Source organism: Anser brachyrhynchus, assembly GCF_964034855.1.
Source record: "Anser brachyrhynchus genome assembly, chromosome: 2".
Lineage (NCBI taxonomy): Eukaryota > Metazoa > Chordata > Aves > Anseriformes > Anatidae > Anser > Anser brachyrhynchus.
The window spans coordinates 91164434-91178148 of NC_137695.1; the positions used below are offsets into that span (position 1 = coordinate 91164434).

General features: G+C 41.3%; 1 protein-coding gene across 3 annotated transcripts in view; it reads left to right on the forward strand.

Annotated features, from left to right (window-relative positions):
* Positions 1–1673: 1673 nt before the first annotated feature.
* Positions 1674–13715, forward strand: part of RPRD1A (regulation of nuclear pre-mRNA domain containing 1A) — a 43016-nt gene continuing 30974 nt past the window's right edge. For 2 of the 3 annotated variants that reach the window (XM_080581075.1, XM_080581076.1), the window contains exons 1-2: positions 1674–1985; positions 13522–13651. In XM_080581075.1, coding sequence (XP_080437201.1) covers positions 1835–1985; positions 13522–13651 — 281 coding nt within the window. In that variant the 5' untranslated portion in view covers positions 1674–1834. The remainder of the gene's footprint in view (positions 1986–13521; positions 13652–13715) is intronic. The other variant, XM_080581074.1, reaches the window with a different exon arrangement.

A 13715-nucleotide genomic window follows, 5' to 3' on the forward strand; every position in this document is an offset into this window, starting at 1 on the left:
TTGAAATGGAGTATTTCATCAAGAACCACTATCAGGAAAATTGCCTGAAAATAATGCTCTGGGCCATCTTATCTGAATGTCAGAATGAATTAGGGAGAACATTTTGTGAAGTTTTAAGAATACAGATTGTTTCATAACTAGCTTTCTGCTGTTTGGTGAGGACAAACTGGATGTGTAGAAGTTCACAGGAATACTACAACCTTGTTTTAAGGGTGGATACTTAACCACTGTCAGGATGTCCCAACAGTTTGGCATATTCGAGTTAGAGTTGTAGCAGTTTAAGCGCACGTGAGTGCATTTCAGTGTTACCTGGAAATGTTAGTTGGTAACTTTTAAAACAAGAATTGGTATCAAGGCATTATTAGGTGAGAAACAGGCTAGAAATGCTCACTAGGTTGCACCTCTACTGTGTTCAGTTTTGGGCCCCTCACTACAGGAAGGACATCGAGGCACTGGAGCCTGTCCAGAGAAAGGCTACGAAGCTGGTGAAGGGCCTGGAGCACAAGTCCTGTGAGGAGTGGCTGAGGGAGCTGGGGTTGTTTAGTCTGGAGAAGATGAGGCTCAGGGGTGACCTTATTGCTCTCTACAACTACCTGAAAGGAAGGTGTGGGGAGCTGGGGGTCAGCCTCTTCTCACAGATAACTAGTGATAAGACAAGAGGAAATGGCCTCCAGTTGCGCCAGGGGAGGTTTAGGTTGGAAATTAGGAGACATTTCTTCTCAGAAAGAGTGGTTAGGCATTGGAACGGGTTGTCCAGGGAGGTGGTGGAGTCACTTTCCCTGGGGGTGTTCAAGGAAAGGTTGGACCTGGTGCTTAGGGACATGGTTTAGTGGGTGACATTGGTAGTAGGGTGACGGTTAGACCAGATGATCTTGAAGGTCTTTTCCAACCTTAACAATTCTATGATTAACAGTACATTAACAGTAGAAACTTTACATATTTTCTGCAGTATAGAACATCTTTCATGGAAGCAGATGCTGAACAGACTTCTACACTTCAGCTTGAAACATCACTGAAGATGGCAGAACAGAAAATCTTTGAAGCAATGTGAGAGATTTATAAAGAGAATCTTTTATATTCACCACTCTCACAACAGCAGAAATCACAACTGTTCAGTAAATGTTTAAGGGAAGAAGTCTGAAATGTGCAAGAGGAAACATTTGCACGTAATCTTGTCATTAAATAGTATAATTCTGTCGCAAGATACTGCTAATGCTAGAGGTTTAGAAAAGAGAACAAACAAAAACACACACAAAAATAGCTTTTAAAAACGGGGCCGGGCTGATTTGTGGAGGCCGTGTCCACCTGCTGACATAAAATATTGTGCGCCCTGTATGTCTGTGCGCTGTGTAAATGAAAGGGGCTGGTAGGCTTGGGTTGCATTGTGCCTTATTCGTGCTTATTTATATATTTATTGATTTCACTGTACAAAGTGATGATGTATTCTGTCATTTACAGAGACGACCCCTAACTGTTTTCTCTTGCTACACCCCACAGCCCCTCGCTAGGACGCCGCGCTGAGCCCTCCCGCCCCTTGGCGGCCGCGCCCCACCGGCCTGCCGCCGCCCTCCCCCTCCCGCTCCCGCTCCCGCCACCGCCTCGGCGCGGCCGGAAGTGAGGGCAGGAGGAGACGGGGGGCGGCACCGGGCGGCTCGGGGGCCGCCGCCATTTTGTCAGCGCCGCCGGGCCGCGGGGCCGGGCCGGGCCGGGGCTGGGTCTGGGGCCGGGGCCGGGGCTCGGCTCAGCCGGCTCCTCCCCCGCCGGGGCGGAGCGGCGGGGCCCGAGGGCGGCGGGGCCGTGCCGGGTGAGGGGTTAGGCGGCGGCGGCGCCCGGCATGTCGGCGTTCTCGGAGGCGGCGCTGGAGCGGAAGCTGTCGGAGCTGAGCAACTCTCAGCAGAGCGTGCAGACGCTGAGCCTGTGGCTCATCCACCACCGCAAGCACTCGGCGCTCATCGTCAGCGTGTGGGAGCGGGAGCTGCGCAAAGGTGAGACCGGCCGCCGCGGGCCGCGGCCTTCCCCCAGGCAGGGCCGGGCAGAGGGCCCTGGGCACGGCAGCCACCGGGGAGCGTGAAGCCCCGGCTGCCGGCTCCGTGGGGGCGTCGCCTCGCTCTTTTTTTTTTTTTTTATCTGCTCCTCTCTTGGGATCCGTCCCGGCTCCCCTCAGGCCCTCGGTGAGGGGCTGGGGGCCTGGCGTGACCCCCTTCGCCGCGGAAATGGACACAGGGTTTTTTTCTCTTTATTCTAATAACGGTGGTCAGGCTTCTTTAGAGAAAGCTGCCTTTTAGGCAGTGCCTCTCGTCATCCGTAACATTGGTACCTGCTAGCTGCTGCCTGGCACAGTGGCTTTGTCCATTTATGCAGGCTGCTGTTCTGCATACTTTAAGGGATGAACAATTCAGTGAATCCCGAATGGTGTCTTTACAGTCCTTACCAAGTCATTAACACCAATGTTAGCCTAATAAAGATGTGTGTTCCTTTACCTATATTCAATATTTGATGTTGAGCGTGCGTACTTAGATTCTTATGTGACTTTCCTTTTAACTGGAAAGAACTTAGCAGCACTGTTTTGGGGTTGAAAGGCAGAAATGGCATGTGAAGGTTTATCTGACCTGACTGGAAAATAACTTGATCATAAGTTGACACATTTAAGTATAAGTAAATAACCTCCTGGAACTCTGCCTTGCTCTGGAAAATATCACCAGAGCAGAGCTTCCAGTAGCTCCCTTTGGATCCCCACTCTTATATGGATTTTTAATGGGAAAAGTAGATGGTAGGTTTTCAGGTAAAGAGGAAAAATAGAGCGAAGTCATTACAGAACCTATGAAAGAGAACCCACGATTTTAGTTCTGAAGAACTAAGAGGAGTGTTTGACCTGCAGAAATGATATGTAGAAGAATACAAAGGGTATGGCTGGATCATAATTACTTCTTGTTTAGAACCCCTAACTTCATAACAAACTGAACCACCCTTAAAATAAAAATCTTGAGCATGAAACAATACTGAACTTTGGAGTATGTAACATGGAAACCGATTCCTATAAACTCTGTAGGTTTTCAAATGGCTATTGTATTTTTATTTAAAATAGGCTTTTTGCACAAAATGCTTTTTTTTTTTTTGGAATTTTTCAGGCCCAAGTTAAATGTTTTTCTTTCTCTAGAAGAAGGAATGTCATGTTACAGGATGTCTTAATCCATAAATTGAATTATTTGAATCTGTTACAAATGAATTCCAGAAAAGGAATACATATTTGCTGGCATATTTGATCTTATGAAATAAGCATTTTCAGTGTATGGTTGTTAGCAAGTTTTTTTTCCCCATGTTCTGAGATCAATGAATGTGTCTGCCATTTGTGTCTGAAATGTCTGGTATTCCTGGGGGTTCTAGACAAACAGTTTGATTGTCTGGGGTTCTGAATGATATCAGAAAGGTGTTTTAAACTATTTGGCAGTCAGCTAGAGGTTTGGTTGCTTGTATTGATAACATGCACAATTCCAGTTCATAATAATCTATAATATCAACTCTCAATTCTGAACTTCAGTATTGGCATAATTTGAGTAATTGGGGAAATGAAATGCTTGAAACATAGGCTAAATGTTTGGAGATGGCATTAAGAGGCAGCGATAATGATCATCTTAAAGAAGAGCATTCCCATGAGTTCATTTCTCAGCTTTCAAGGTTTGTCTTCCACCTTTAAGCCTGTTTTGAGGATGTAGTTCAGGAGCTGCGGATAAGCATAGCTGCTGTAATTGTCTTTATCTTCCATTTGTTGAACTGTCTTTCAGCTTTTGCTGCTTCAAAGTACAGTTTTTCTGGTGACCTCTTTGGAAGTCAGCCTTCGAGGGTATGTGGAGAGCATGCGATAATCCAGCTCTGGTAGGAGAAAGTTAGCTGCTTTCAAGGTCCTGATAGTCTTCTGTGCTTTTAGGCCGTATGTGAAGCGTTTTTTCACATGTTCCTCTACCACATCATCTGAAGCTGGCATGGCCAAGATACTTAAAATGTATTTTAATTTTCCACCTCTGATAGTAGTACTTAAGCTTCATAAATGTTAGCTTACATGTACCCAGTACTAATTTTTGCAAATTGCAGCACAGAATTTTAAGAGAGTCTCAAGTCACTGTGTGTGTATTCTAAGCAGACGGCATGTGGAAGATGAGAAGGAAAACCAGCATGTTGTGCTAAAGTGACTTGCATGTTACACCATGAAGTAGAGTGCTGGCAATGAGGCCATAACTAGACTAAGTTTAATGCTCCTGATTGTCTACTCTCCAAGCCAGAGATACATGACTTCTGTCCTATCTGAGAGGAAAATGTTCTCCATTTGGGGAATATGGACAGAAAAATTTTTGGTTTTGTCTGCTGCTATTGCTACTGAGTGTTGTTCTGGAACTGTATGTTTCCTTTCTGGAGTTTTTCATTTAGTTTGATCACCTTTTTTTGTTACTCTCTTCTCCGGACCTTCCTTTCAGGCTAGTGGAGGGCTTTGCTGTAACATTACATAGTTGACTGAGTTGAACAGAATACAGCATGATACTGAGTATTTCTGGATGCTTTCATTTTTGGTAAAAGTTCTCTTGTTTCAGATCAGACTGCACAAACTTTTCTAAGATTACTTTAGATATTCATGAAAACAAGTGCTAGGATCATAATTCTTTTGTTCTGAAGTGTTTGGTTCTGATTCTTCCACTTTCAAAATAGTCATTGCCTTTATGTCATCTTGTATTAGAGACAAAGAGGTAGCGTACCTAAAATGCGTACAATACAGGCAATATAGATGTTGGGCAGTGTAAAATCATATTCACCGTCTGTCTACTTGGATAATTAGTTGCCTTCAGGTCCTGTATTAGGGTATTTATCTTTACTGATCATCAGCTGCATATGCCTTCATGTACAGGTTTTACACCGCTGAACATAGAGTGATTCTCTTGGTAAACTCCTGCACTTAGATGTAAACTCAGAGAATGGGCAAAACTTTAACATCTTTGGTGTAACTCAGAGGAGTTAGGGAACACTGGAGTTGGGTAACTGAATCCCAGTGTTGCTCTGGTTGTATCGTACACGACAGTTGATGCAACTGGTTACTGAGTATGCATTCCATGCGTCTTCACTAATACTGCAATAACTTTTGTATGAAGTTCTTTAAAATACTGGCAAGTATAATTCATATGGTCATTCTTAAAAAAAATAAATAAATAATGGAGTAATGTATTCTAGAATCAACTGTTTTCTCAAAATATTGAGAGCTCTGGATTGTTCAGAGACTCCTAGTAATCTTCACAAAAAAGGTGTAAGGAAGGGACATCATCATCAAATTACAGATCATAGAAGAAATTATACATTTTCAGGGCCTGAGTGTAGAGGAGGACATGCTGTTTAATGACTGACCTCAAATACTTGCTAATGAAAGATCGACTTAGTAACTGCACTGCTGTGGTGAAGCTCGGTGCCTTTGCCTGAGATACTAAGTATTCCCGATTCTGCATCTGTGCAAGACTACTCAGGTGTCACCCCAGGTACCCCACGTTTTGGTGTATGTAGTGGTGTTTGTTTGTTTCCATTTATGCAGGGTACTGACTATCTATTGCTATGATTAATGGAGAATAGATCCTGTAGGTCATCGATCTTTTGTTTGTTGTGGAATGATGATAAAAGATGCACCGAATGCGTTTAACTTAAATTACAACTATAGTGATATAACAAAGATTTTTCCTGTTTTGACAGATTAGCAGAGGTCTTCAGTGACAAGAGAACAGCTTGTTTTCTGCTCTGCTGGTGGTTAAATATTTGTTGCTTTTTTGGTGACAGTTTCATGTGCTGTGCGGGTGCTGGAAATCTAACAAAACCAGTAATTAGTTTCTAAATAGATGAGTTCCCTGATGGAAAGCGGGTGCTGGCGCAAAGGAGACTGAGGACAGTACTGCAAGCGTAGGCCACTGCCTGTGTTAGTACTCGCTGGTTTATGCTGATCGTGAGTCTGCATTATTTTGAATTTCATAATTGATTTGTGAAATAAATATTTTGGTGAGGAGGATGCTCTTTCAATACTGCATTTGTACTATGTCTTACTAACATAATCTGTCATTGCAGTTTGAATTTCTGTTCTAGAAAAAATGGGAGGTTTTTTTTTCTGGTACTTGGCAGCTGCATGATTGTTTCATTGTAACTGATGTGGGTTAACTTTAGTGATAATACTGCCACATCATCGAATTATTTTTATGGAGACCATTTGACTAAGGGCTAGGGAGAATTTTGTAAAGGCTTTGCAAATGTTTCCAGTGAGGAGAAAGATCCTGCTTCACCTGTATTTCAGATGAAATGTAACACTTGAAGTAAAATAGTTAATTAGTTAACTAATCAGTAAGCTTATGGCTTCTAAGTGGTACTAATTAATTAACCAAAATGTGAATACTACAGTCAATCTCCAAATGCAACTGGTGGGCCTGTTAAAAACCTTTTCATGTTGTGTCCATAAAGAGATTGTTTTGCAGGGAGTTTCTTAACAAGGTAGCACGTTTATACAGTCATTGTTTTAAGCCTGCAGCAACTGAGTGGCTTCTTTTTAAAAAAAAAAAAAAAAAAAAGAAAAAAAAAAACAACCACTTATGAGCATTAAGAGGCTCTTCTGAGATGGAGACTGACTTTTTTTGTATTTGCAAATTAGATATGTTCTCTTGCATCCATCTGTTGCTCCTGGATTTCAGGATTCTTTGCACCTGCAGGTTTTGTTTTGTCTGTTTTTGTGGTGGTTTATTTTTGGGCTTGTGGTTTATTTATTTTTGTGTGTGTTTTTTTTTTAATGAAAATGTCAGTGCCATAATTCAAAGCATCAGCCTTCCAGGGTGAGTAGTAAGTGCTTGTTCAGGAGGCTCTGTCTGATACTCATTGTAGTGGGTTAAAAATATGTTCTGTTTAGAGTGGGGGAAATCAAGCATTTGATTTAATATCTTGAGTAATATGGTGTTTTTTATTTCAGGCTCCAGTTAGTTGTATTTCATACCTCCTTTACCTGTCAGCTCTTTTTCTGTTAGCTTTTCCGTGTCCAGTTATCACTCAGAATTTACATCCTAGTGATTTCTTAATAGATCTGTCATGTGGTGTCTTTAATTTCACATTCAGGTACCTGTTTCCTGAGACATTGACATAGCATTTTAGGGATAAATCAGTCTCAGAAACTGATGCTGAAACCCCATGTAAACACCTGATTTCTTGTTTTGGCTGTCAACTCTGTCACCACCTGTGTCACACTGTTCTTTGTCTTCACTGCAAAGCTTATCCAGGTTCGCAGAGTCAGTGTGTATCCTCTTTGAGACAGCTACAATAATGTAAGTACATTTGTGCCAGTACATAGGGATGTATTTTTAGCACTTGACTGTCATTTAACCTGCTGTTCCAGTTTATTCTGCTCAAGCTCTTTTTTTGGTATGTGTTGAAGTCATTCAGTGGTAGAAGAAGCAAATATTTTTTGCTTATTTGTAATTTTTTGTTTTCTTTTTTGTCTACAGCTGCTGTAGCGTTTGGGCCTTCACTCATTCTAGTTGATGGCATTGATGCAGTGCATTTTTCTGAAGCTTGTGGTTGTGGCAGTTGTTTGATGCTACAGAAAATTGTAAGATAAAAGATCTTGGTAGGCAGATTGAGAGGGTCTAGTGATACTGAAACTGTATTTGAAAGTTGTGCTGGATTACTCTGAGAGTCAGTCAGCTGCTTTGGTGCCAGGCCACAGCTGAAAGTGATGGAAATACTTTGCCCTGCAGATGTGAAGTGTATTTCAGGAAACAGGTTGCTGATTTTAAAGTGGTTGTTTTCTGTAGTAGGTAGTGTAGTTTTTCTTCCAAGAGAGGGAATCTTTCACTATTGATGGTTGTAAGGTTGCTTTACTTAATAGTGGCATTGTGTCATTGGTTAATGTGGTAGGCTTAAGAAAATAAACAGATTTTTGCTTTATTTAAAAAAAAATGATTTCTGATCATAGTGTACTGATTTTCACCGTTTAGTAGGTGGTATTGAGGAGGTAAATAAGATACTTAAGATGGTGGTGCTTGTGGGAATCCAAACGAAGTTTCTCTTTGCAAAAAGGTTCAGAGATCAACCAGAAGCAAATGTTCAAGGTGAATACAAATTGTTGAGTTAGAAAACCATATTTGTAACATATGCTTTATAAAATGACCTGTGTTCATGAGCAACAGATTGCCAATGTAAGAAGCTTTCACATGTTTGGATGTGTAATCCAACCTGGCTAGTTGAATCCCTAATGTAAGTGTTGAAGAATACAGTGTTCAAATCTCTATACGTTTGTGACTGTACCATTGTTGTCCTGGTACCTGTGCCTGCCTGGCTTTCATCATTCTGGTTCAGAATACATAAGTTCAGTGATTATTTTTTTTCCCCTATCCTAAAACTGTTGTTGATTCATATCCATCTTTTCAATGTGCTAGACCAGGTAACGCCTGAAAGGAATTAGTTTGATTCCTGTAGTCAAGTGATTCAAGATACACTGTGTGCTGCAGGAAGCTTCTGCAGAGTAATTAGGATGGTTTACTTGGTTTGTGACCATCTTTCTTGGATCGCTGTGCTAATTGGATGCTAGTGGCCTCTTTCGCAGCAGTGGCTGTATGCTGTGTTCCCTTCCACTGTTAGCTTCCAAACCCAAAGTCAGGTTGCCTGGACCATCAAACCTTGAACACGTTGTGTAGATAATCTCCTTGCCCTCTTTGATAAAGAAGCACAGGACTTCTCAAACCTTGGTAAAATTCAACACGAGAATTAGATTGTGTGATGTTGAATAGTTGATCTAACTTTTTCATGACAGAAAGTTAATGAATTTTTGGATTGTACAATGGCACTTTTATGGATAATCTTATCTCTGGATTGTCTTTTTGGATGGTAGCCTCAAGTTACTTTTTACAGAAGTACTTGCAGTCATGTCACCAGAAATCATGCACTGAATCAGCTTGCATGAATGCTTGGTTAGTGTGAAGGGTCAGTGATACTGTGCTCAAGTTTCAGTGCTGCTTTGTTTAGATAACATTGGGACTTGTAATGAAAAGCTTGAAAGCTTGCCAGGTTTGTACAAAGATGTCACATAACTTACAGGTATGAAGCATGTTATGGCCCAGGAGATGTCTCACGGGTTTTGGGGGAAGTGCTGACACTCATACTCTGCTGCTTGTAGACTAACCTAATTAAAAAAAAAAAAGAGTCAAATTCTTACCTAAAGCCATATTAGGGAACTTAAAAAAAAAAAAAAAAAAAAGTGTTTAGAGCTGGTAACTGATGCGGGGTTTTAACCTATTGATGCTCATTTTCACAAAACCTGTTGTTCAATATGACTTGCATTTGAGGTCTGTTGATGCAGGAGAGCCAGCCTGTAGATATTTAAAGCCTGAGTTAACATTTTTCAGGTGGGTCAATAGTCTATTCACTTGTAGTGGGATGTAAGTGAAATCCCTTGTTGCTTGCATGTTTTCTGAAGTTTCTTGCACACCTGGGAAGGTAAATGTTCATGGATATGCTGGAAAGAGTCCAATGGAGGGCCACCAAGGTGATCACAGGACTGGAACGGCTCTCCCATGAGGAAAGGCTGAGAGAGTTGAGACTGCTCAGCCTGGAGAAGAGGAGGCTCAGAGTATCCTATCAGTGTCCATACGTTCTGAAATGCTGCCAAGAAGGCAGAGTCAGGCTAGGCTCCTTTCAGTGGTGCCCACTGTCAGGGCAAGATGCAGTGGGCACGAACTGGAACACGGGAGGTTTCTTTTCGAATATCAGGAAGCTCTCCTGTACTGTGCAGGTGATGGAGCACTGACACAGGTTGCTGAGAGGCTGTGGAGTCTCCTTCTCTGGAGATATTCAAAAGCTGTCTGGACACAATCCTATGCAGTGTGCTTTAGGAGGCCCTGCTTGAGCAGGGGATTGGACCAGATGGCCTCCAGAGCTCCCTGCCACCCTCAGCCATTCTGTGAGTGTGTGAAACATCCCTCAGCCCTAGGGAAGAGGTGTGCAGCAGCATGAAACTAAAAGGCCTGTTTCTTGTAACCTCCATGGGAGCTCAATTTCCAGTGCCAGGAGGTAACTTGGAGAAGAAAAGCCTGGGTGATTATGCTGGCTTTGATTGCCAGAGTTAACCTCAGTGAAATGACTAGCTTCCTGCATTACCAGGTACAGTCCTTCCCTGGCTACTAGAGTTTCTTGCACTAATGTGGTGGTGGCTCTTGGGAATTAGAGTTCTGTAAGTATTGTGAACTCAAGCATACAATTTCAGGGTATCTCTGTTGGACTGGAAGAGAACCAGGAATGCCCAGGTCAGGTAAAAAATGTGCTCCCAAGAGGCATAGATTTCCAAAAGCTACAACTTGGTAGTGAGGATGCAAAGTCAGACACAATAGATGCCTGACTGTCCTAGTTGCAGGTGAAATACCATGAATTACTGCAGAGTATTCAGTGCAGTTTAAATGTCAGATACGTTTTTGGAACAGACCTGGTTTCAGTTGCCAGGTGCTGACCCCAGTTAGTGTCATTTTGGATGCTTTAAGAGGAATCTTCTTATTATGGCCCTTAGACCAGCCAGCGCGGTGGAGCTGGTAAAATATTTCAGAATCTAGTGGTTCTGGGAGCTGCTTTGGTGACTGTGGATGTGGGTAAATAGTAAATTTGAGACAAGCAGAAAAGTGATGTGAACACTGCACAGAGCTTTCGAAAACCTGAGTCAGTCCAACATGGATACTTTCTTAGCAATTTTCTGTTTGCAGCCGGCACTGTTAGTGTACTGGTGACACTGCCTGCCAGCTGGCTGCTTCTAACACAGTGCTCTGGCAGTACCTACACCTTTCAGATCCTCCTTTAGCCTAAGATCATACATAATTTGCTTTCAATTTCTATTGACAGTGCTTTTCTAATAACCTTGCCCAGCACTGAGGACACTTCTTTTTGCTTAAATTGTCTGACTGCTGTGTGATCCATCTTGGTGTTCTGACATATATCAAAGCCCAGGGCTGGAAAGTTGGTGCCACTGCTGCTGAAGAGAGATGCTTTAAACAGAATTTTTCAGAATAGGTCTGGAATTGAGCTTTGTATTTCAGGTTCAGTAGTTAATTTGCAGTCCTAGTAGCAATAGGACACCTTGGGGTTCTTTTTCAGTTCAGAGTTGCCAACCTCGTTTGCTAAAGGTTATGTTGCTCTGGAGTCTCATGCGTAAGGTAGAATGGTAGGAGGCCAGTATGTGACTCCTGAAGACTTGTGAAGTGAAAAGGAACACTTCTTGAAGGTAGGCATAATATTTAACTTTGGAATTTTGTGCAGAGTATTCTTAAAGCAGGAAGAATTAAAATATACCCTGCAATATTTTTATGAATATAAAGGCAGTATATTAGTTGAATTTCTGACCAAAGTCAGAGATGACTTAGGTGTTTTAAGGATTTTCTTGGTTCATTAAATGCATCTTTGGTACCGTTAAGGAGCAGGAGGAGGCTGAAAAGGTAATGTTAGTGGAAACAAGCTTGAAAGTGACTTTCTCAGTTTTAGCGTGCTTTTTCCAAATGTTATTTGTTGATCTCTTTATTGTAGTGAATAGACAAAATCTGGGCTTTGTGGGAATCGGTATCACCTGACTTGGTGACACTGCATACATCTCCAGTCTTTAGTGACTCAGCTGATCTGTTTCCTTGCTGGAAGCATGAAAGTTGAGATCCATCATAAGTGAGTTACATCACTGAGGACTAAAACATGACTCCCATGAGAGGGACAGGCAAGCACCTAACAGACCACCCATGTGTGGTTCAGAGCATGTAGTACAGGGAGCTGTCTACTTTACTGGAATTGGAGTCCTAATTCTGGGCTCCTTTGAGAAACTGGGGGAAGCAGGGTCAGGTCTGCTGAGAGGTCTGGTCTGGTTCATTTTGGTGCAGCCATAAGACAAGCTGTTTTCTCAGATTCCTGTTTTTAAATAATTCAGACCTTTCTGTGTTAGATCTGAGTTACCTGAAGCATGGGTAGGAGATGTGTTGCTATATTATTAATCAGTTTTTAAAATGGAAATCAGGTAGCATACATTTATAAAATCTACATTTTAATTTAGGGAGATTTTGACCTAAATAAATTAATTTGCTGAGTGCTGATGTGTAGTGACTTGCCTGATTGGAGGAAGCTTTTAATAGATCCACCTGTGTCTAGCAATTCCAAACTAGTTTCTCTTTGCCACTTGTTAGTTTGCCTCGATTCTAAAAGATGGGTGCATTTTTACTTTTAATACAGCTGTTTTTCACTTTGTCCAGACTTCTGTTAACTTCTTGGATATGTCTGTCCAAGATGAATTCAATATTCCAAGTAGAAGTTCTTTAGAGGATTCTTTCTGTAGTGCAAAATGAATATTCAGAAACACTACTTTAGAGTGGAAATATCTCAACATTGAGCGGGTGTGTGTGTAAAGGAGCGTCATCCTCTCGTACGTTTAAGAGATGGGAGTGGAAATGAACAAAATGAAATAATTTGGGGAACTGAGTACAAGTTTAGGATAATAATAATACAAATTCCTAGACTGGTTTTACCACGGTGCTCCTTTCTCTGAGAGGATAGAAAATAATAAGTCTTTTCATTCAAGAGAAACTTCTTTTTCAAGTGAGAGCATACATACCGAGGCTGTGTGGTTATTGCATATATTGAAGATTTTTCTAGTATTAACACAAGATGAGAAGAGTTACAATAAGAGCTGCAGCTCTGTGAAATTCATAGACTAATGAAGACTAGATGAAGTGTGAATGGCAATTTAAAATTTCTGAGTAGGAATGCAGAATACAATTTCAAAAATAACCTATAAGGTGGAAACTTTAATTATATTGCAAATTGATGGGATTGGGGTAAAATGCTTTAGATGCTTGAAGAAGAGAACTACAGCAAAGTGATTTTTGAAAATGTATTTCCTGGTGCCAGCTGCAGGCACATGAATGTTTTAGTGATTGGGCAATGAGGTGTGTAACAAAGTGGCATGGAGAGATTGATTAGAAATAGACCGTTTGGTTTGCTCAAATCTGAGGAGTTACGTCAGAGTAAAATTCAAACCAAAAGGGCGAGGTTCTTCACGTAAATGACAGCAGACCTGTGAAGCTCCTTGTTAGAGGACTTTGTGGGAGTAAGAAACTTATGTAGACTCAAAGAGACGCTGAAATACTTGGAACAAATCCATGAAGATTTCCAAATAAGTCAGTCATATCATGCTCAGAAAAACATCTGAAAGAAAGTATGAAGAATACTTGGGGATATCATGTTTTTATATAATTGCTTTCAAAGACGGGGCTAGAGGGAACTTGTTTCAGCTTATGAAGGAGGAAGAATCTGAGCAAAGAGTTACAGCAGAAGAGAGGGAAAAGCCACTGTACAGCTTTAAATACAAAATTAAAGCGAAATATAAGTGGTAATGAAAATAAGAAAAACATATTTAATTCGTCTTTTGCATTTACAGTAGATATGGAAAATGGTGTTAGTTGGAAGAACTTACATTTCTAATTATTCTGGTTTGTTCTTTTTTATTAGCAAAACCAAATAGGAAACTGACATTCCTGTACTTGGCCAATGATGTCATACAGAACAGCAAAAGGAAAGGACCAGAATTTACAAAAGACTTTGCTCCAGTAATAGTGGAGGCTTTTAAGCATGTTTCAAGGTACAGTAACTGTTACGTGCAGTGTCCTTCATCACACTTGATTTGAGGGGGATTTAGAGAAGCC